A 19,551-nucleotide genomic window follows, 5' to 3' on the forward strand; every position below is an offset into this window, starting at 1 on the left:
CAGATGAAACTTAGTCTCAACTGAAATTGAAAGAGAGCACAACAAGAAAAGAGATATATTGAACTACTAGAGTTTTACAGGCCCAAGAGAGTAGCATGCATGACAGAATAGCAAGGTATAGCATAGAGGCAAGAGCTATAAAGAGAAAACTAAAAAAAGAATAAGAAAGTTTTGGCAGAGCAAAGAGTGCCTCAGCATTACTCACTTATATCAATAATAGAAAAGAGTGGTTTATCACCATAATATTGGATATGCATATATGGATATCTACTGGAGAGACTATGAAAGATCCAAATCTTAGTGGGGGGATATGATATGCCTGCTGCATATCCAGGCATGTAATTTTGTCAATTATGATAATATATTGACTGTATCACAATCTACTATGCATGCAATAAAGAATACAGCTAGAGTGCAGTAAAATAAGACTTGTATGACAGCTGGCTTGAGTGATGATAGATGAAGAGCATGGTCTAGCAGCAGGATGATACCAGAGAGGATCATACTGCACATGAGATCCCAGCACTTGACACTAATTGCACTAATACAAGTACAGAAAGACTCACTAAAAATAAAGAGCACATGATCAAAATATGATCAGAGCCTTGCACATGACTTTGCATTATATTGATCAATGATATGTAGGTATTAAATTGCTGAGAGATATGTTCTAGAACAGAGCAATGGTGCACAATGAGATAAACCCAAATATTAGAGAGATTGGCTAAGAAATGAGAAGATTTGGTGAAAGAAATGACCAGAAATGATCCCAGGAGTCTAGAATAACTTCTGTAGATGGATTAATTGCTCTGAAGAGATAAAAAAGTGAAGAGACCAGTGGCCAGGCCACTAATAGAGCTAATCAGTGTCAGGTTGCATAGAAACAAAAGGCAGGCCTGATCTAGAGCAGAATATGCATGTCAGACTGTGATATGTACACAAATGATATGCTAGAGACTCCAAAACAGAGTCCTGCACTTTGAAACTACTATATTTGATGTGTCTTAGTAAGTACAGTAGTAGACTATTTAAGTACCACATTGTAAGAGTAGTAGACAAGTTTCTGACTCTCCTATAGTTGCAGTGTATTGGGCACAAAGGTCTTGTGCTCTATCTCTGGGTTTGCATTTACAACTTCAGACAAGAGAATAGACTTATTATTGATATCATTGAGAGAGATATGAGAACTGAGCAAGACACAGAAGCTTGCAAGAGACTTGAATTCAATTTGATAAGAGATTTTAAATTGCACTCTAGTCTGAGAATAAGAGAGCCATGTCTGAAGGGCACTATCTTGAGCTTTTGAGGTATTTGTGACATGTGGCACTACAGGTAGCAGAGATTCAAACCCTTTGGGTCTGTCAGATAGCATTATATTGTGTTTTGTGTTTCTGAGTCATATAGATTTGAATCCTGTGGATCTATGACTGGTTTGGAAACTCATGTGCAGAGGTTTGAACCCTTTGGCACTTGTGAATGTGTTTGTGAAGTATTTCTGCTTAAAGCACAAAGCTTTGAGTCATGTAGTGTGTGTTTAAAGATTTGGAATTGATCTGAGCTGTGCTTGAAACCTTTTTAAGAGTTTTGTGAGAGTTTTTTGATGGATTATATTGAGCTACAATACTCTTTGCCTTGAGGTCCAGCAACATTCATTGCCACCTCTTGTTTTTATAAATGAAAAGCTTTGAGACTTAGAGAGATCTGAGACAGTTATACTCATGCTATTGCTATTCACATGCAGTGGAATCATTTGAGAAGACAATTATATTTGCTGTTACTACTTTATTGCATTATAATCCCCCTAATGAACTAAGAAGTGTTATGTATGTGTTGGTGTGGTTGTGATCAGTGGATAACACTCTGCTATATCTGTTTTCATCTTTCACACATGTAAAACCTCTTCACCATGCTCAGAGAGAGTAATAAAAGCAGTGAAAGATGGCAGAGTGTCATAGAAGTTGAGCAGAAGATCATCAAGAAGGCCAGATAGAGCAGGAGAAAGGTCTGCCAGAACTTGATGGAGGTATCTCAACTGCTCTGTATAGATGCAGCCTTATCAGCTTGGTCCAGATGGATACTGGAAGTCACTGAGCTTATTGGCTTCTTTCCTTTGGTCCTCTGCAACTGCTTCTATAGCTGAGTTTCCAGGACTGGCTTTGGATACAGAGTTTACCTTGGGCTTATTGAGAATTCAAGAGGTGGGAGATTCTTCTGAGAGGTCATAAAGAGAGAGAACAGAGGTGACATTTTGTTGAATTCTGTAGAATGTATGGAGAGACTGATAGTATCTGATTACCCAGATAGTAATTGACTGGTTGCTATAGCAAAGAAGGATAAGAGCAAAAAGCCTGAGCAAAGTGCCAACAATGGCACTCAAGAGCTTGAAAAATTTTGATGTGATGTTGAGGGTTGCAGGCATTTGGCTTTCTTCACAGACTAGCTGTATAAGAAAGAGGAAGATTAAAGCATTAAGCTAATTATTAGACCCACTCAACATATCACTAAAACACATAATAAACTAGTGCTGTATTGAGTTTATACAATCACACTAGAGTTCACTATATATGTTTGAGTTGGTGCAAATATGGCATTCACAGAGTAAGCTTAAGAAGAATAAGCAGTATAAATAAACTTTAGCTCAAAGCTGAAGTGTTACAGTGAGAGCTATCCTACTTAGATACATGTCTTAGAAGATAAATATAGTTCATACATTATTATATCCTCCTATATTGTAATGCTATAATGTGTAGTTGTTAAATACAAGACAGATGGGTATTGTCTGTTGTTGAAGTGTCTGTTATATTGTGTTGTGGTCCATCTATTGTGTCCATGTCATATTGCATGGTGATCATCCCATGACTCTAAGTGTCCTGTGATAAGATAGATGCCTGATAAGATATAATAAGAAAAATAGAAAAATTGTAACATTTACCTCTGTGATCAAGCAGATTGAATGCATATGTGCATTATTGATGCATGTCCATGTCATTATGTCTATTTTGTATCAGGTGCACATCAAGATTGCAGCTGGGAAATATGAGTGGGATTTCAATGATGAGGAAACAGATGTGCTACATGATGATCTATGGTATTTGGATGTATATGTCTGTAGAATTGAATGAAGGATGTGAATTTATCAATGCTTGTTGAATCTACTATAAAAACTGTGAACCAGCCTTTGTTAGTCATTCCTAGCATTAATGTCAAGCCACTTATTGCTTCCATGACTGTGTTCATTCTCTCAATGCCTATTTGCTGAATGAATGAAGGAATAACTTCAGCTATAAAGTAACACCAATCCAGTGGAAGTGGATCTACTGAAGATTCACTGTATGAGACCAAACACAGACTGGGAGAACTTCAAATGAGGAGGTTTCTCTCTAGAGTAATAGGTGGCATCTCAAAGGAATTGTATTTAGAGACATGGTCCTAATACTTATGGAACATGATCATATGAGCTATGAAGCTATGGTTGAAATAGTACAGTATAAGATGTAGTCTAAAGACTTATTACTAATCATAGTTGATTAGCAGCAGTGGAGACCTATACAAAGAGGGATGGTAAAAGCAAATGGTAGATGGCACCAAAGTGAGCCAGATTATTTGGCTTTCAATTCATTGTGATCTGGTTAATGGGTTGCATATTTAGTGCAAATGGTCACTTTTGAGAATTCATGGCTTGAAGGAAAGCATTATGGAGTACAAGATGAGAAAATCAATGCTCACTGCCCATACTGAAGTGCCTTTTGAAGTACTTACTAGAGCCATTGGTAAAGCATAGAATAAGTACACATGACATCTGTTCAAGGATCTACAGCTTCCTTTTTCCCCCAAGGAAAGCTACGTTGACAGATTGTATGAGGATCCTCAAAAGAGGAAAAAGTAAATAAGCTGCATCACAGAAAACTACCATAGGAATCATGGAAACTGTCAGTTAACTCAGACTCATCAGGCCAAAGTGCTAATCACCATGTGCAGTTACCTTGCTCTAATCATGACTAATAAACTTAAACCATGACACTCATGCCACTACAGATCTCCATTTACTTGTGTTGGGATTTTGCCAGAAAGTTCTAGAAAGGGCAATCCAGCATCATGCCAAGAGTTGATGAGTAAGCTCAAGCTCAAGAGAAATTTGTAGTAAATTCTAGATATAAGCCTGGAGAGTATAAATATAAGCTCTGTAGGAGCTGTAGAATAAGAAGTTCATACCATCTGGCCTTACCAGCCTGGAGTCTATCCTGCCTAACACCTGAGATTTCCAACAACTTGTACATCAACAACCATGTCTATGAAGCACCTTACATTGTGAAAGTCATGGATGTTGCTGAGTGCACTGATTTAAGGGAAGTGTTTGTGCCAAAATGCAGATTCTTGAGGGAACTATATTTCTGTAGAAGGTACTGTCATCTCTGTTGTTGTTGTTCCTGTTGTTTATGCTTCCAAAGCCACATGAACATCTAAATCTGAACCTTGGAGGCTCTGCTGACCTGTGGGGCCAACTGCTGGATAAAAATTGTTGACTGGATGTATTTTGTGATGAAATAAGGAATGCAGAATTAGTCCAAGATATGTTGCCTATAAGTAATCACCATCATCAGATGGCACTGACTGCTCTTGTTGCTCAGATTACATCTGTGGAACAGACCATGATATTGCCAGACAAAATACAAGGTGATCTTGAAGAGCAACATAACATCCTTGGAGAGCTGGAGAAAAGTGTGTGGGTCTTTGTTGTCTCACAACATGTTCTGACTAACCCTATACATGCAGAGCTCTACATCACCATCAAAAATGTACAACATGGCATGACTCCATCCAACAGCACTGACATGCCCTCTCCATGTTCAGGCATGTAAAATTGCAAAAATTGTGAATATATGGACTGCATTCTAGTCCAGTAAGCATATAACAGAAAATAGGACTAGAGTGCACAGAAACCTAGCTATCATAATGCTAAACTAAAGTAACAATAAGCAGAGTGCATGGCCTAGTAACAGACTAATACCAGAGGGGTTAGGCTGCATGTGAGGTCCCAGCACTTGGCCCTAAATGTGCTAATACTATTATGAAAGAACATGTTAAAAATAAAAAGACTATGATCGAAATATGATTGGCAATTCTGATCACATTGATCAAAGATACACTGATGGAACATGCTTTAGAACTGAAAACTAAGAACCAAAGAAAAGTATCTGAGTAAATGGGTATTGAATGGAGAAATAAAATGATGATAATAAAGTAATAAGTAGAGAAATATTACCTCAGGAATAAATAGCGTGCATACCACCCTGAGCCTTGCACACATATGTATGGTGCCTTAGTGTGCATAACACAGTGAGAGACTCCACATCATACTGAGAAATAGCACCTTTGATGGGTCAGATGGAATGACTGATTGGACACAGAGAAGCAGAACATAGCCATTGTAGCTGGCTCCTGGCATGAGAAATAACTCTGAGGGTTTGAGACAGTTTACTGCTGTCAGAGATGTCACTAGAGAAATAAGAAAGCAAGCAGACCTGGCGAGGCCAGCTAGCTGATATCAGCTAGTGAAGGAACAGCAGGCACAGTCATCACCTGGAAGAGAATAAGTGCAGTGACTGTGATATGCATGTGAATAATACCCATGGGATCCAGCATAAAGTCTCATGCTTTGAGGATACCATAGTAGGATTGTATTAGTAAGTACTATAGTAGAGTATTTAAATACAGTATTGTATGACTGGAGAAAGGAGTTTTCTGACCCTCCACAGTTGTGGTGTATTAGGCACAAAAAGCCTTGCACTCTAGCTCTAGATTTGTGTTAGTAACTCCAGGTGAGAGAATAAACTGATTATTGAATATCATTAAGAGAGCTGTGAGAACTAAGTGAGGCATCAAAGCTCATGAAGGACTTGGACTCAGTTTGATAAAAGATTTTAGATTGCACTTTAATCTGAGAATAAGAGAGCAGTGTCTGAAGGACATCATCTTGAGTTTTTGAGGTATTTGTGACATGCAGCACTATAGGTGACAGAGGTTCAAACTCTTTGGCTTGATTAGTGTGTGCTTTTGTGTGATTTCCACAGATTGGCAGAGGTTCAAACCCTTTGGTCTGTCAAATAGGATTTTATTGTGTTTGTATCTCTGAATCGCATAAGTTTGAATCCTGTGCATCTACGATCAGTTTGGAAACTTGTGAACAGAGATCTATGCTTTTGATCACTTGTGGATGTGTTTGTGATTGGTTTTTGCTTAGAGCATGAAGCCTTGAGTTGTGTGTTATATGTGTTAGGGATTTAAGTTGATCTGAGCTGTGCTTGGAACTATTTGAGAGTTTTGAAAGAGTGTTTCAATATATTGTATCGAGTTGCAGTACTCTTTGCCTTGAGGCCTGGCAACACCAGTTGCCATCTCTTATTTTGATAAAACAAAAAGCTTTGAGACTTAGAAAGGCCTTGAATTGTTGTAAGCATGCTATTACTGTTTATGCACTGTGATCTCATTGAAGAAGACAATTATATTTGTTGATTGCTATATTTATCGCATTATAATCCCTCCACAAACTGAGAGTTTTGTGTGTGTGTTGGTGTGAGTGTGGATAGTGGATAATGCTCTGCTGTATCTATTTTCATCTTATGCACACTCAGATCCTCTTCAGTGCTAAATCAAAAAACTACTTCGACCACCAAAGCAATGACACACCAATTCTCAACAGTTGTTATAGCCTCTGGCAGATAGCAATCTCTCCTCTGATCAAACTCTATTATCATATCTTTACTTCCTTCCAGGCTTGCATTCATGATGAGTCCTTGCCTGTTCTAGCTGATATCATCCAACTCACAGCAGAGCTCACAAGGACTGCCTCTCAGATATCGACCAATGCTTTCATGTGTCAGGGCTCTACCAGGAATATTTTGTGGCAACTGCTTAACCATCCAGTTTTCCAAGAGCTCAACCTCAACAAGATGAATTCAAACCACATTGTGCAATTCTAATATACATCTCCCCCCATGCTAGCAGCTGATATCATATGTGAAGAAAAGGCTGAATTAGGTTGGAGTGGTAAAGGTTCCATTCAAGGATCTTTCTCATATGCTCAGTACTGGATGCAGGAAGACACCCAAGTTTGTGGCTTATCTTCTGTTCATCTTCATGTTGATTTATCACTTCTCCAGCATGAACATTTTCTTAAAGCATGCTACTGCTCTTCATTCATTATCTCCATTACAGGATCTTGGATTGTTATTTTAGGCACTGTCTTCACAACTCAGCCAATCATCCAGTGTTTGACCAACTATCTATGACTTGGCAATAGTCATGCTAATGATAATGACCATGCTCTTCATTTTGCTCATGTTTTTCAGTCTCTGAGACTAGCCATCAACAACCTTGAGAAATACTACAAGAAGCTTGGACTCTCAGACTCCCATTCCCTACAGACCATTCACTTCTTTTCCGACATAACTGAATATGATAATGACACAAAAGTCATCAGATTCCAATACCTTCAGCCCCTAGAAATAGATGCAGCATGGGTAACATTCCTTGTGAAGCTCAACAAGACACATGGAGAGAAACAGGTTGTTGTAAAGTTTATTAAGCAATATAGTGCTGAAGCCCACAAGCTGTTAGCAAGTAAAGGGAAGGCACCAGCACTAAAGTATTGTGGTCCAATTTCCAGTGATGGCAAGTACTGGTATGGATCTCTTCAAATGGTCATTATGGAGTTCCTCTGTGGCCAGACGGTAGCACAGAAGTATGAAGTGAGCATTGCAGAGACAGTGTATAAAGCAGTTCCAAGTGCTGTTTAAATTCTTTACAATCAGTCATTCATTCATAGAGATATTCACACACCAAATATTGTGATCATTGATAGTGTGAGAGATAAAGGGGAGAGGATGAGGATAATTGATTTTGACTGGACAGGTGAGCAAAGCAAAATAAAATATCTGCTGCATATCAGTGACTATATATGGAACACACTGCATGTCAAAGACTATGATATTATTACATTTCAGCATGACATGACAATGGTTGATATGTTATAGTCAGTCCTGCATGTTGTTTATTGTTACTACTATCAAATTTGAGTGGTTGAAGCAATCATGAAACAAGGAGTATAAAGAAGAGTTCTATTTCATCAATACCCCTATAGATCATAGTGGGAATTTATCTTCTGATAAGTATCTTGCTAATAGCCTGGACTACTTGGAATATACTATTGTACAACTAGCTTGCTAGGCCATCACACTAGATGAGTGTCAGGTTTCTTTGCTCTCAATAGGAACAGCTTCAGTGCTAGCCCTTTCATCACATCATAATGCCTGAGACAGTTGTCATTCAACATTTCTACATTGTTTCAATGTCTGCATCCTTGTCAAGCATATACTAGGTACTTAATGAATATCCCAGCTTTTGTATGAGATTATGACTGACAGTTTTGCAGGAGAGGCAGTAAGGCTGATCTCAATGTCTGTTCCTCTGATGTCTATTTGCCAAATGAATGAAGGAATAACTCCAGCCACAGAGTAACACTAACCTGATGCAAGTGGATCCACTGAAGGTTCATTGTCTGAGGCCAAACACAGACCAGGAGAGCTTCAAATGAGGAGGTTTCTCCCTAGAGTAGTCTTAAGGCCAGACTTCTGGACCCAGAGTAGACAAAGGCTCTGAGGGAACAGTAGTTATAGATATCCATCCACTTTCATCATGATAGGAGAAAGCAGTCTACTGTATGATTCTCATTCTCATGAACAGCTGCTAAAGATGTTGCAGGCAGGTTACTTTTATGCAGTGGATAATAGGCCAGACTGAGTATAATGATCAATTGCTTAAAAGCAGAGGTATGTATGACTACTACTTACCTGAGTATGATGGTCAATTACTTAAAGGCAATTGACTATCAACTCAGGACAAAACTGTCTATGCTTATATAAGGTTGACATCAGGTACTTGTGTCATCCCACAACACTCCCTCTCAACATAATACTTCTCAGAGTTTAAGATCCAACAGTCTGATCATGTGAGTCATCTTCTCCTTCCCTAAGGCCTTTGTGAAGATGTCAGCAGGCATGTCTTCTGTGTGAAGATATTCAATATGTATGTGCCCCTGCTCAATCTCATCTTGTAACCAGTAGAAGTGGAGGTCAAGATGTTTGACACAACCATGATGATCAGGATTGTGAGTGACAGAGAGAGCAGACTGGTTGTCAATCAGCAGTGGAGATAGTGACAGATGATAAAAGCCAAATTCTGTGAACAGATTTCACAGCCACAGAATTTCCTGTTCAGCAGAGATGGCAGCTATATATTCAGCCTCTGTGATTGATAAGGTTACTATAGATTGTAGCCAGCTCATCCAGCTGACTGCACCTGTGCCCATCTTGACAACATATCCTGAGGTTGAGCACCCATTGTCTGAGTTTCCACTATGATCTGCATCTGTGTATGTTTTGAACAGATCTGAGTTTATAGCATCAGGTGAATATGTCAATTTTAAGTTGATTGTTCCCTTTATGTATCTGAGGAGGCATTTTAGAGCCTTCCAATGCCTCAATCCAGGGTTTTTGCTGAAATATGATAGGACACTAACTGCAAAGGCTATGTCAGGATGAGTGGTGATGGCCAGGTATGCTACAGAGCCAAGGATCTGGAAATATGGGATATGCCACATGGTTTTCCATTTCTCTGGAGCAGCAGGAGACATTGAGCTGAATAGCTTAGTGTGTAGATTGAGAGGAGTACTGACACTGTTACAGTCAGACATTCTGGTACATTCTAGGATTTTTTGGATATACTGTAGTTGAGAGAGTGTGAGTGTTTGATTTAGATGGTCTCTGTGTATTTTGACACTGAGGAAGAATGAAGTTGGACCTAGATCACAAAGTTTGAAGTGCTTCTTAAGATCATTGACAATATGTCATGCAGACTCCATGGACTTTGCAGCAATTATTACATCATTGACAAACACTGGAACAATAATCTGAGCATCATCTCTTTTATACACCCATATGCTGTGTTCACAGCATACTCTGTCAAAGCCCATCTTAGTCATAGTGCTGTGGAGCTTTTTGTGCCATTCATGCCTAGCCTGCTTCAGTCCATAAATGGACTTGAAGAGACGAAGCACCCAGCTCTTATCCTTTGTCTCAAATCTCTCTGGTTGTTGAAGGTATATCTTCTTTTTTAGATCACCATTCAGAAACACTGATGAGATATCCACACTCCAGAGCTCTAGATCCTCAAGTGCAGCAAGAGCAAGGACTGTTTGGATAGCTGCCTATTTTGAAGTAGGAGAGAAGATTTCAGTGTAGTCAAAATCTGGCTGCTGTGAGTACCCTTTTGCAATATAGGATGCCTTGTAGCATTCAATGGATCTATCAGGGTTATGCTTCACTTTGAAGACCCATTTTCCACCTATAGCCTTTTGCTCTGGAGAGAGCTTTACAAGCTCAAAGGTGCCACTCTCCTGCAGTGCATTTAATTCCTGCTAAGCTGTCTCATACCATTTTTCACTTTCCTCTTCTGGCTGAGTCATCACCTCTACAAGTGTCTTTGGTTCATTGTTGAGTGCAGATGCTTGGTTTGCCATCTCTACTGCTGCCTGAAATGCAAGCTCAAGAGCTTCTGTATATGTGATATAGTCATCATCATGCAATACAAAGATCATTCCGGCAACAACATCTGTCTCAGTAAGCTCTGGCTCAGCAGTGGTTTCATTAATGAGATCAGAAATGAGTTCATCTGAGTCTGGTGAGTTCATCGCATTAGTGCCAGAATGTTTATAGTAAAAACCATGTCCAGTGTTTAGAGATGGAATTATAAGACCTTTAGAGTTGTATTGTGGCTTGAAGCATGCCCGAGGACATAAAAGTGGTGAAGAGGGTATAGGAGATGTCAGAAGACTTGATAGTGGAGTAAAAGATGATCCTGAAGGTGTTTGCATATTTGATAGAGTGGATAGAGCTGGCAAGGATGATGAGAATGATGATGATGGGAGTTGCTCAGATGGCAAAGATGGCTTATCAATAGATATGTTCTCTTCCCCTTGATGAGACATCATCACATCAGGTATAGCAGTATCTGTGCTGTTATGTCTGTTTGTGAGAGATGTATCATCACTAAGAGAATTTATAATATTTTTATGATTTCCAGGAAATACATGCTCATTGAATACAGCATGGCTGGAGGTGATGAACTGCTGTGTAGAAGGGTTCCAGAATAGCCAGCCTTTTACTCCCTCTGGATATCCAACAAAGATATATTTTTGGGTGTGTGACTCTAATGCTCGATGTCCCTTTTTTCATACTAGCACATATGCAAGACATCCAAACACATGAAAGTGAAATATATCTAGTTTTCGGTGATTTGGATCTCATTCTGTGAAGAGTGTAGTGTTTGGAAGAGGATCTATGGAGATGTAATTTTGGATATGAATGAATACTCAGAGAGTGAGGTTCTGAAATGATGGTGGGAGATGTGACTCATTTAGCATGGCAGTGATAGCCTCTGCAATTGTGCAGTTGGCTTGTTCTGCTGTGCCATTCTGATATGGTTCATCAGGTTCAGTATATTGCCTTTTGATTTTATGCTCAGCACAGAAGTTGACAAACTCCTTTCCCATATATTCACTATCTTTATCTTTCTGAAACTCAATGATTTTGAGTCCTGGGTGGATATTCTCTGCATATGCTTTAAACTGCTTGAAGGCATTAAAGGCATCACTTTTATACTTCAGAGATGCAACAGCCCAAGTGTCAGATGCACTGCAGATAAATGTTATCCAGTAGTGATAGCCCTCTGGAGTTGTGACAGACATTGAACCTTTGATATCACTGTATACTCACTCAAGAAGGTGTTTCTTCTGCTCTGAGAGGCCATGAGGAATATTGTGGCAATGCTGTTTGCCAGCAAGACATGGTATGCAGATAGGATCAGTTGGAGGACCTGACTCTCACTTTATTCCAGTTACTAGCTGCTTTGTATGCATGTGCCATATAGTGTCTATATTTCGATGACAGCAATGTCTATGCCAAAGTGTGTTGTCCATCCAGCAGGTACTTGTAGAGCTTGAGTTTGCAACAATAGTGGTCAATTTTGAGAATGAATGTGTGGTAGCATTGACATAGCCAATATTGCTCTTGTTTACAGTTGCTGTGAATCAGATCTTTTCACCCTGGCTAAAAGTGACATCTGATCCAGCAATTGAGATCTTAAATCTCTTTTCCTGTGTAAGATGATAGGGTGATAAGAGATTACTTTTCAATGCTGGTACATATAATATGTCAAGAAGTTCCACCACTAAGCCCTTCTCCCTCTGAATCTCTGGCTCCAATACTACTGACCCAATCCCTGCTGAATAAATGACTGAATTGTCTGCAAGATGAATGAGAATGACATGTGGAGCATAAAGTTGGAACCATTGTCAGTGAGGGGTCATATGATGAGAAGCACCTGTATCAGTATTCCAATAAGACACAGCAAGTGATGATAAATCAGTATTTGCTTGGCTAGCAGTCTCCTCCTTTGTCTTGGCAGAGTTAGCAGCTTCTGAGTCCTTCTTTTCAGCCCCCTTGTGATGATGCTTCCCAGTGATATAGTTAGCAGCACATTCATGATCCCATTTAAGTGAGAGCTTCTTGGTTATACATTCTTCTTCTGCATGATTCTCATGAAGGCACCATCTACATTTTGCAGTAGCATTGGTAGCCTGATTCATGGCTGAATAGAAAGGTGTGGCTTTGAGAGTGACAGAGACTGCTGGATCACTAGCACACAGCTTCTGATTGTTTTCTTTATTGTGAAATGCAGTGTGGAGTCCTTCAAGAGTGAGTTTATCAGAGAGAAGAAATAGCAATGTGATGAAGTTTCCAAATTTGGGCTGAGGGAGTGCACAAATCAGGGCCATAATGAGAAGCTCTTCTTCTAACTGCTGCAGGCCAAAATGAGTGGAACACAGAGCACAGATATGACTCATGATTTGAGTGCCCTGACTGGCAAGATCTGGAAATGATTCTTCTGTCTCCTTCTTGAGATTGAAGAAGCTGTTGTAGGCTACAAATTGAGTCGCCAGTTTTCTTTGCTGATGGTATGCCTTTAATGTGTCCCACATCCTCTCTGGGTTGTCAAGACAGCTCTTGACATGAGCCTTCTGGGATTCATCAAGGCAGAGATAGATTGTGCCAGCAGCCGATACCTGAGTCTCCTTTCAGTCCTTCCAGTCCTTCCTCTCCTGGTATGTTGGCTTCTCAGGGTCTGCAAACTCTGGTTCAGGGTCACAGCCAATAGTGATAAGGTACTCGTGGTGAGTTTTGAGTAGGGCTGACATGTTTTCTTCCCACTCACCATAGTTGGAGGCATTTAGATTGTCAAAGCCTTTTTTGATTGTGTCGAAGGATGGCATGATGTATGTGGTGATATCATTTCAGTAGTAAAATGACTGATGGAGAGATAGCAGGGCACAAGCAAGATGTGAAGAAAAAAAACTTGAAATAGGCCTTAAAGCATGGGGCCCATAACTTGTTGCAGGCAGGTTACTTTTATGCAGTGGATAATAGGCCAGACTGAGTATGACAGTCAATTGCTTAAAGGCAGAGGTACATATGACTACTACTTACCTGAGTATGACGGTCAATTGCTTAAAGGCAATTGACCATCGACTCAGGACAAAACTGTCTATGCTTATATAAGGTTGACATCAGGTACTTGTGTCGTCCCGCAACAAGAGACCCGAGTCTGAAAGACGTATTCCAGGATCTGCACCTAGGAACTTTTGATTTCCGCACACGGATAAATCTGTAGGTGCTGATAACGGTTGATACGACTCGGAGATGGTGTGGTTTGCAACAGCAGTCGATGAGTAATAGACTTGCTGCCTCGGGCTTGGTAAACAGTGTTTGGAGTGTCCGAGTCAAATCTAGGTCGGGTTAGTCGGGGACAATGCTGACAAAATTCTGGGTCTTCGTAATAGAGAACGTATAAAAAGATTTTGTTTCGAGTCGCGACAAGTAAAAGACAATCATGACGCATGCTTAGTCATCCAGTCATGTTTCCTTCTTCCCACTGCAAGGACGGCGTCAGGTCTAACGCCATACCGCACCACACGCACAACACTCCGCGTTGGCCTTAGCTCTCTTGGATTTGCCTGGATCTACCGCGGCAGAACGCGGACAAGCGGGGATAAGTCAGCACCGAACAACTAATGACTCGGCTCGAGAATCGAGATGAGGAAAGAAAAACGAGAGGCGCCAGTATCAATAAAAAGTTTCAAATAACGATGAACGTACCTCCCCCCTTTGGCGACATTTTCCGAGTGTTCCAATGACGGTACCAAGGGTCAACAAACTGTAGTCAATGATAATCAGTACGTACATCAGAGCAGAAAGGTAAGGCCAACCTAGTGTTGATATACTTCCCTTCCCTTGTACGCTCCTTATCACTCTCGCCTTTTCTGGACCAGCGAGATCAATAAGACTCTGGAAAGGACGTCATTAGCAAGAATCATGGAGCAAGTAAAAAACAAACTCACCAAAACAGACGTCTGCACTCCTTCCACCTCTCGCTTGCAGCTTCGGACCAGGCTTACTACTGGCACCACGATCCGGTGTCTGCCTTCCACTCGGCGCTGGAGTCACTCGTCCAAGGCTTCACCACCCTCCCTACTCTCGATCACCAGCCGGAAAACACTATGACTCCGACTGCTCCTCTCATCCCAGTCCGTACAAGCCGTCCGTCGATGGCTCTCCCCGCGCTTCAACACATCCTTGACCCCCTTCAAGCTCATCACAACTTCCTCGCGGGGAGGCGGTCTGTCCGTATGCAAAGATGACAGAGTTGTATCCTTCCATGGCGGCATACACATGCGATTGAGTGACGGTGCTGTAAATAGGTTTGTTCGGTGAGCCAGTGAGTACAGAGTCAAAGTCAAATTTGTTCTCCGCAGGGTTCGGAGCGCCAGACTTTGCATGGAGAGGATTGACATGGATAGAACTGGCGCTTGACGACGGAATCCATGCCGAGTCTGCATTCGAAGGTCATACACTAGAACAGGATCAGGCTTGATATCAACAGAGACGCCCAAAAAATACATGCCTGATAGAGACCATGATCTTATCTCGCTTCCCATGGTCAGCATCGTTCTCAACCACGCCTCGTCCATCTCAACAGATACGTCTGCTTCAAGAGTCTCCGAATCCACCAGGACCGCTTCGGGGTCGACATTACTGACGTCCATCTTGCTCGTCGGTGAATCCTCGAACGTCAGCGTTTTGGATCTCTCGTATGGGGTCTTGCGTCGTGGCGACCCGGGTATCGTCGAGAGAGGCTTCGTATAGTCCTTGGCCTCGATTCCGATGACACAGGCGCCTTAAAGCGCTTGTGCGTCGAGCCTAGAATGTTACTTGTGCCGGAGGAGCTTGATCCTGTTCGGTTGATGCGGTTCACGAGGTCGCTGCTGCTGCTAGAGGACGACGACGAAGACAGAGGCCTCTTGCTGGACGTGAAGGGTGCTCTCCGCGCAGGCTTCGACGATGGGGTGCTCGGACATCTGTTGTAGTAGCTGCGGAGGAAGGAGGAAGGGTCGTCGTCGTCGTTGACAAGGGTCTGGATGGTGGGAATAAGTTAGAGACGCGTCTTGTCATGTGACCGCACTTTCCCGATCGTTCACTTCCGTTCTGGATTCATACAGTAACGAGTTCTGTCAGCATCTCATAAAGCCGGTTCACTAGGTTATCGAAGCGTATGGCCTTGAAAAGGCCCACTTTATAAATGCGAGCTTTAGCGAAATTGAATTTCAACTTGGTTTCAACCGAGCCTGATGCATAATGACTGAACGCTTCTTTTCAGCCCGTTTTGGTTGCAACGTTATGTCCCCAAGTGGACACCCATTGATAGGGCATGGACAACAATATCGACAGACTGGGCATAGGTGTTTGGTGCACTGACGATGGCAATTTTTGGCTGAGCTAGAGCAAGCAGATCCAGTCCCATTTTCATAGCACCACTCTAGTAGATGCATTCGAGAACCGGAGAAACTTCGGTTGGGATGTGTTTCAGATAGTCGAATACTGAGAGGAATGAAGAAAGTTTGTCTGCGGGAAGAAATACTGTGGGATTCATAGGTCAACCAATGATACAGAGACATTGGGAGAAGTCAGGGAGTCGATAGGATGATTGGTTTCCGTCCGTGCTTTAGGACCGGGTGATGGTCGTCGGAAGTTCAACTTGACCAGAGTGCGGAACTTCGGGAAGAAGCTCCGATGATTGGCACTAGCATGTTCCGTTATGCAGGGTCTTGCCAAATATCTCGGCTTTTTTCCACCAACCACGGAACGGCACTGTGATTCGTGTCGGTAACGATATCTCATTCCTACTAGCGTGAAATCTAGTCGATCTGCCTCGCAAGAACACGTTTTCATGGCTCAAGTCTCGCGACGAAGACTTGGGTGCGATGAGCAAGTCGGATATTCAGTCGTGGCGGAACGCGATGAAAGTGAATCCGCTGGTCTGTCATGGCAGAGAGACATGGTACTGAAAGACTGGTCGACGTCTATGGATATGGCCAACATCGGTTATTAGAAAGCAAAACAGAAAGACCTGCTTGCTCTCGTTCGGCATGCAGGTATGTGCCCTTTTTGTGGCTTGATCACTGATTCTCAGATAGAGCTCTCTTTATCCAAAATCTTGACATTTTCAAGCTGTTGGCGCTCACATACCCCAGATACGCTGATTCAATATCGAAGAAGGATGCTGTCGAAATGGTAGGAACGGAAATGATAAAGAGGGACAAACTCCGGGGGACAATGGATAGCGATGAACAAAGGCTGGGAGTAACAGAGGAAATGCTGGGTTGGCTGTCGCGTGAGGTGGTGCGCTATTCGAAGCTCAGTTCGTCAAGGTAAGCATCGTCTTATCTTGTCTTCGGTTCCAGCTTAGGCTATCGAAGTGCTTGTGCTCCTTCAGATGTGGGATATATGCATACAACATAATTCGACGTTCTCAGAAACGCAATCTTGGAGCGTCTTGCTCGGATCCATGGCTCTTCTCCTGGATATGATCAACGACTCTTCACGGGCGAAGGAATCTCAGGAATCTGTCAAATATGCTGCATTGGTCATACGAGGCGCGCATTCCGTTCAGTGCGTTTTCGTATCTCTCATGTGGCTTCACCGTCTGATAGATCCGTATCTGGACTTCTGCGGACTCTCAAAACGGATACATCTGGTGTGGATCGACAAGGCGCCGGTCAGGGACTGAGTGAAGTTTTGTCCGGTCTCGGAATGGAGCATCTCGAAGGGTTACTTCCGGATATCATCGCGAATGCACAATCTCCTACAGCTACCGTTCGAGAAGGCTTCATGTCGTTGTTGGCGATGACGGCCGGAAGAATGATCATAACTAACTATTCGAACAGGGCAATCGATCTGTTTGATCCTGGTTGGCGCATCCGGGTATGAATCTCGCTATCTTGTTTGTTCTCGCTAACCGCCTTTCCCTAGCAATCATTATGTTCAAAGTTTCCGGCATCTCGGGAAAAACTTGTGATCTTGATGAAGAAGACGTCGTCGATGCGAGCACTGCAGAGAGCTCTCGCCGCGCTTTATCTTGTTCGTCAATCGTCGATACAAATCTGGAAAGCGTTGGTGAGCAATACTCCCTGGACAGGTACGATGAATCCGTTTGGTAATTTAGAGGTATACTCATTGCTGTTGTGTAGTCCGATATACTTCCCGAACTGATCAGTCAAACAATTGTTCTTATATCTAGTGATGAGTCTGAGCAACAGGAGGTATGTGGGTGTCTTTGTCTGCCGTAAGTTTGATGAAAAGGTCGTTGGCGAAATCATGGTTTATTCTCCTCAAAGTCAAGGTGACGTCGACCGATTCGCGGACACGGGAAGGCGTCTGCTTGGTCCTGAGTGAAATCATGTGAGCCACCCTCGATCCGAGAGATAGACTGATTTTATTCGTTGTCCCTGTCGCTGGAAACGCGCTGAGCAAGCGGCTGACGGTCATTACCAGTGCCTTTGTCAAAGTTATCGAAGACGAGAAAGATGAAGAACTTTTTATCTTCAGCGGATGAGGCGACTCGTGCATCGTTCAGGTCGATCAATGACATTGAAGGGTTAAACACTCTCATGATGGTGCTCTTGGGATGGTCGGTGTATCATCGGTATATTATGTGTTAGTTCTAACGTTGTTACTTCAGGTCGAAGCACGATACCCTCAGACGGCGAAAGGGCGCATACAAGTTCTTCTCCCTCTTCTGCGAAGAGACTGAACTGGATACTTCGCTATATCAGACAGTTTATCTCTGCCATGGAAGACGATTACGAGGATGTTTACGCCAGTGCCCTACAAACCATCGACGTATTCCTCAGATCCGTTCCCAAAGACGAACTTGAATCGCTCGTGGTCCCCTTGCGGCGGAGTGTCGAGTCTACAGGTGCTCCGAGTCACTTTGTTCCTGGTTTCAGTGTCCCCAAGGCAGTTGGGCCTCTCGTTCCGGTCATTATCGCTGGTCTGACTACCGGTAGTAACGAGCAGCGGGAACAAGCAGCGTATGCTATTGGTCATCTCGTGGAACGTACGGAAGACACTGCAATCAAACCATTTGTGGTATCTTTCACCGACCTGCTGATTCGAGTGGCGACACAAGCAACGTCGTACCGACGGGCGGTCAAGACGGCCATTCTGGGTCCACTGACATCAATGTTGGAACGTATACCTGCGTTCGTGAAACTGCTCTACCTTCAGCCGCAGAGGACGTTTGTCAAGGGCGTGAGCGACCCCGCAGGTATTGTCGTTAGGAATAAAGCGGCCAAGGCGTTGGGCGTGTTGATGAAGAGCCAGCCTAGGTGGATGCAGCCGTGATGGAGCTTATCGCAGGAGCAAAAAGTAACTTTGATGACGGTATTGGTAGCAGTGCAGTGGTGGCGCTTGCGCATGTGATGAGGAGTGCGAAGGAGAACGTAGGTGAAAAGGCGAGGGAAGCGTGTGTCGACCTTGCGATCGATGCATATAGGGGAATCTCTGGTGGTAAGCTTTCTGGATATAACGTGCATTTACGGGTAAAGTTGTAATTTTCTATCCTCTAGAATCATATATATAAGCTATTGCTTCGTTAGTGGCAGCGTTAGCCATCTTCCCGGACCACCTCCAACCTGCTTTCGAGTGCGTATTGTATTTTTTCCTGTCCTCAGTTTTTTCTGGGTTTTTTCTAAAGCAGTCCTCTCCTGTTAACCTGCCCGGCGGAGGCCCAGCATGTTCACCCGAGTGGCGGCCGTGCTGCTCATCCTGCACATCCTCTTGTTCTTCGTCGGACGTACGTTGGTCGCTCCAGCCGACGCAATACACACTCTTATTCGATTCTTTAGAAGAGGAAAAGAAAAGGTGCAGTTTATCCTTTCAATGTCCCTTCAGTGCTAAACATTCCCTAGCAGGAGACAGCGGTTGCGAATGGCCTGTCCCCCACGCACCTCGACATTGATCACTGCGCTTAATTACAAGAGGGGGGTATTATTCTGGAACAGCGAAAACCAATCTGCTGCAGCAACAAAAGCGGCAAAGC

The 19,551-nt window shown here is 42.7% G+C and overlaps 6 protein-coding genes across 6 annotated transcripts; 5 read left to right on the forward strand and 1 right to left on the reverse strand.

Moving 5' to 3' along the window:
• Positions 1 to 4,649: 4,649 nt before the first annotated feature.
• On the forward strand, positions 4,650 to 4,859 carry BT62DRAFT_1013970 (uncharacterized protein; the record flags this gene model as incomplete). Its single annotated transcript, XM_043178136.1, has 2 exons — positions 4,650 to 4,719; positions 4,774 to 4,859. The coding sequence occupies 2 exons, from the start codon at positions 4,650 to 4,652 to the stop codon at positions 4,857 to 4,859; spliced, it is 156 nt and encodes a 51-aa protein (XP_043032901.1).
• Positions 4,860 to 6,620: 1,761 nt separating this feature from the next.
• BT62DRAFT_983431 (uncharacterized protein) lies at positions 6,621 to 8,033 on the forward strand (the record flags this gene model as incomplete). Its single annotated transcript, XM_043189782.1, has 6 exons — positions 6,621 to 6,968; positions 7,029 to 7,113; positions 7,180 to 7,267; positions 7,301 to 7,520; positions 7,611 to 7,790; positions 7,812 to 8,033. 6 exons carry the CDS (start codon positions 6,621 to 6,623, stop codon positions 8,031 to 8,033), a joined length of 1,143 nt encoding a protein of 380 aa, XP_043032902.1.
• Positions 8,034 to 14,313: 6,280 nt separating this feature from the next.
• On the reverse strand, positions 14,314 to 15,496 carry BT62DRAFT_737417 (uncharacterized protein). The gene has a single exon (XM_043182090.1). It carries the CDS (start codon positions 15,215 to 15,217, stop codon positions 14,615 to 14,617), a length of 603 nt encoding a protein of 200 aa, XP_043032903.1. The 5' UTR covers positions 15,218 to 15,496; the 3' UTR covers positions 14,314 to 14,614.
• Positions 15,497 to 16,712: 1,216 nt separating this feature from the next.
• Positions 16,713 to 18,037, forward strand: BT62DRAFT_737843 (uncharacterized protein). The gene is made up of 6 exons (XM_043182092.1): positions 16,713 to 16,879; positions 16,928 to 17,120; positions 17,174 to 17,432; positions 17,481 to 17,624; positions 17,749 to 17,770; positions 17,846 to 18,037. Exons 2-5 carry the CDS (start codon positions 16,945 to 16,947, stop codon positions 17,749 to 17,751), a joined length of 582 nt encoding a protein of 193 aa, XP_043032904.1. The 5' UTR covers positions 16,713 to 16,879; positions 16,928 to 16,944; the 3' UTR covers positions 17,752 to 17,770; positions 17,846 to 18,037.
• Positions 17,999 to 19,209, forward strand: BT62DRAFT_737737 (uncharacterized protein). The gene is made up of 3 exons (XM_043182091.1): positions 17,999 to 18,138; positions 18,190 to 19,019; positions 19,079 to 19,209. Exon 2 carries the CDS (start codon positions 18,300 to 18,302, stop codon positions 18,852 to 18,854), a length of 555 nt encoding a protein of 184 aa, XP_043032905.1. The 5' UTR covers positions 17,999 to 18,138; positions 18,190 to 18,299; the 3' UTR covers positions 18,855 to 19,019; positions 19,079 to 19,209.
• BT62DRAFT_939008 (uncharacterized protein) lies at positions 18,965 to 19,546 on the forward strand. The gene is made up of 4 exons (XM_043187637.1): positions 18,965 to 19,019; positions 19,079 to 19,154; positions 19,210 to 19,373; positions 19,421 to 19,546. Exons 3-4 carry the CDS (start codon positions 19,245 to 19,247, stop codon positions 19,481 to 19,483), a joined length of 192 nt encoding a protein of 63 aa, XP_043032906.1. The 5' UTR covers positions 18,965 to 19,019; positions 19,079 to 19,154; positions 19,210 to 19,244; the 3' UTR covers positions 19,484 to 19,546.
• The last annotated feature ends 5 nt before the right edge of the window (positions 19,547 to 19,551 follow it).

The sequence above is a fragment of the Guyanagaster necrorhizus genome (assembly GCF_019112545.1).
Source record: "Guyanagaster necrorhizus MCA 3950 unplaced genomic scaffold BT62scaffold_74, whole genome shotgun sequence".
In the NCBI taxonomy this organism is placed as follows: domain Eukaryota; kingdom Fungi; phylum Basidiomycota; class Agaricomycetes; order Agaricales; family Physalacriaceae; genus Guyanagaster; species Guyanagaster necrorhizus.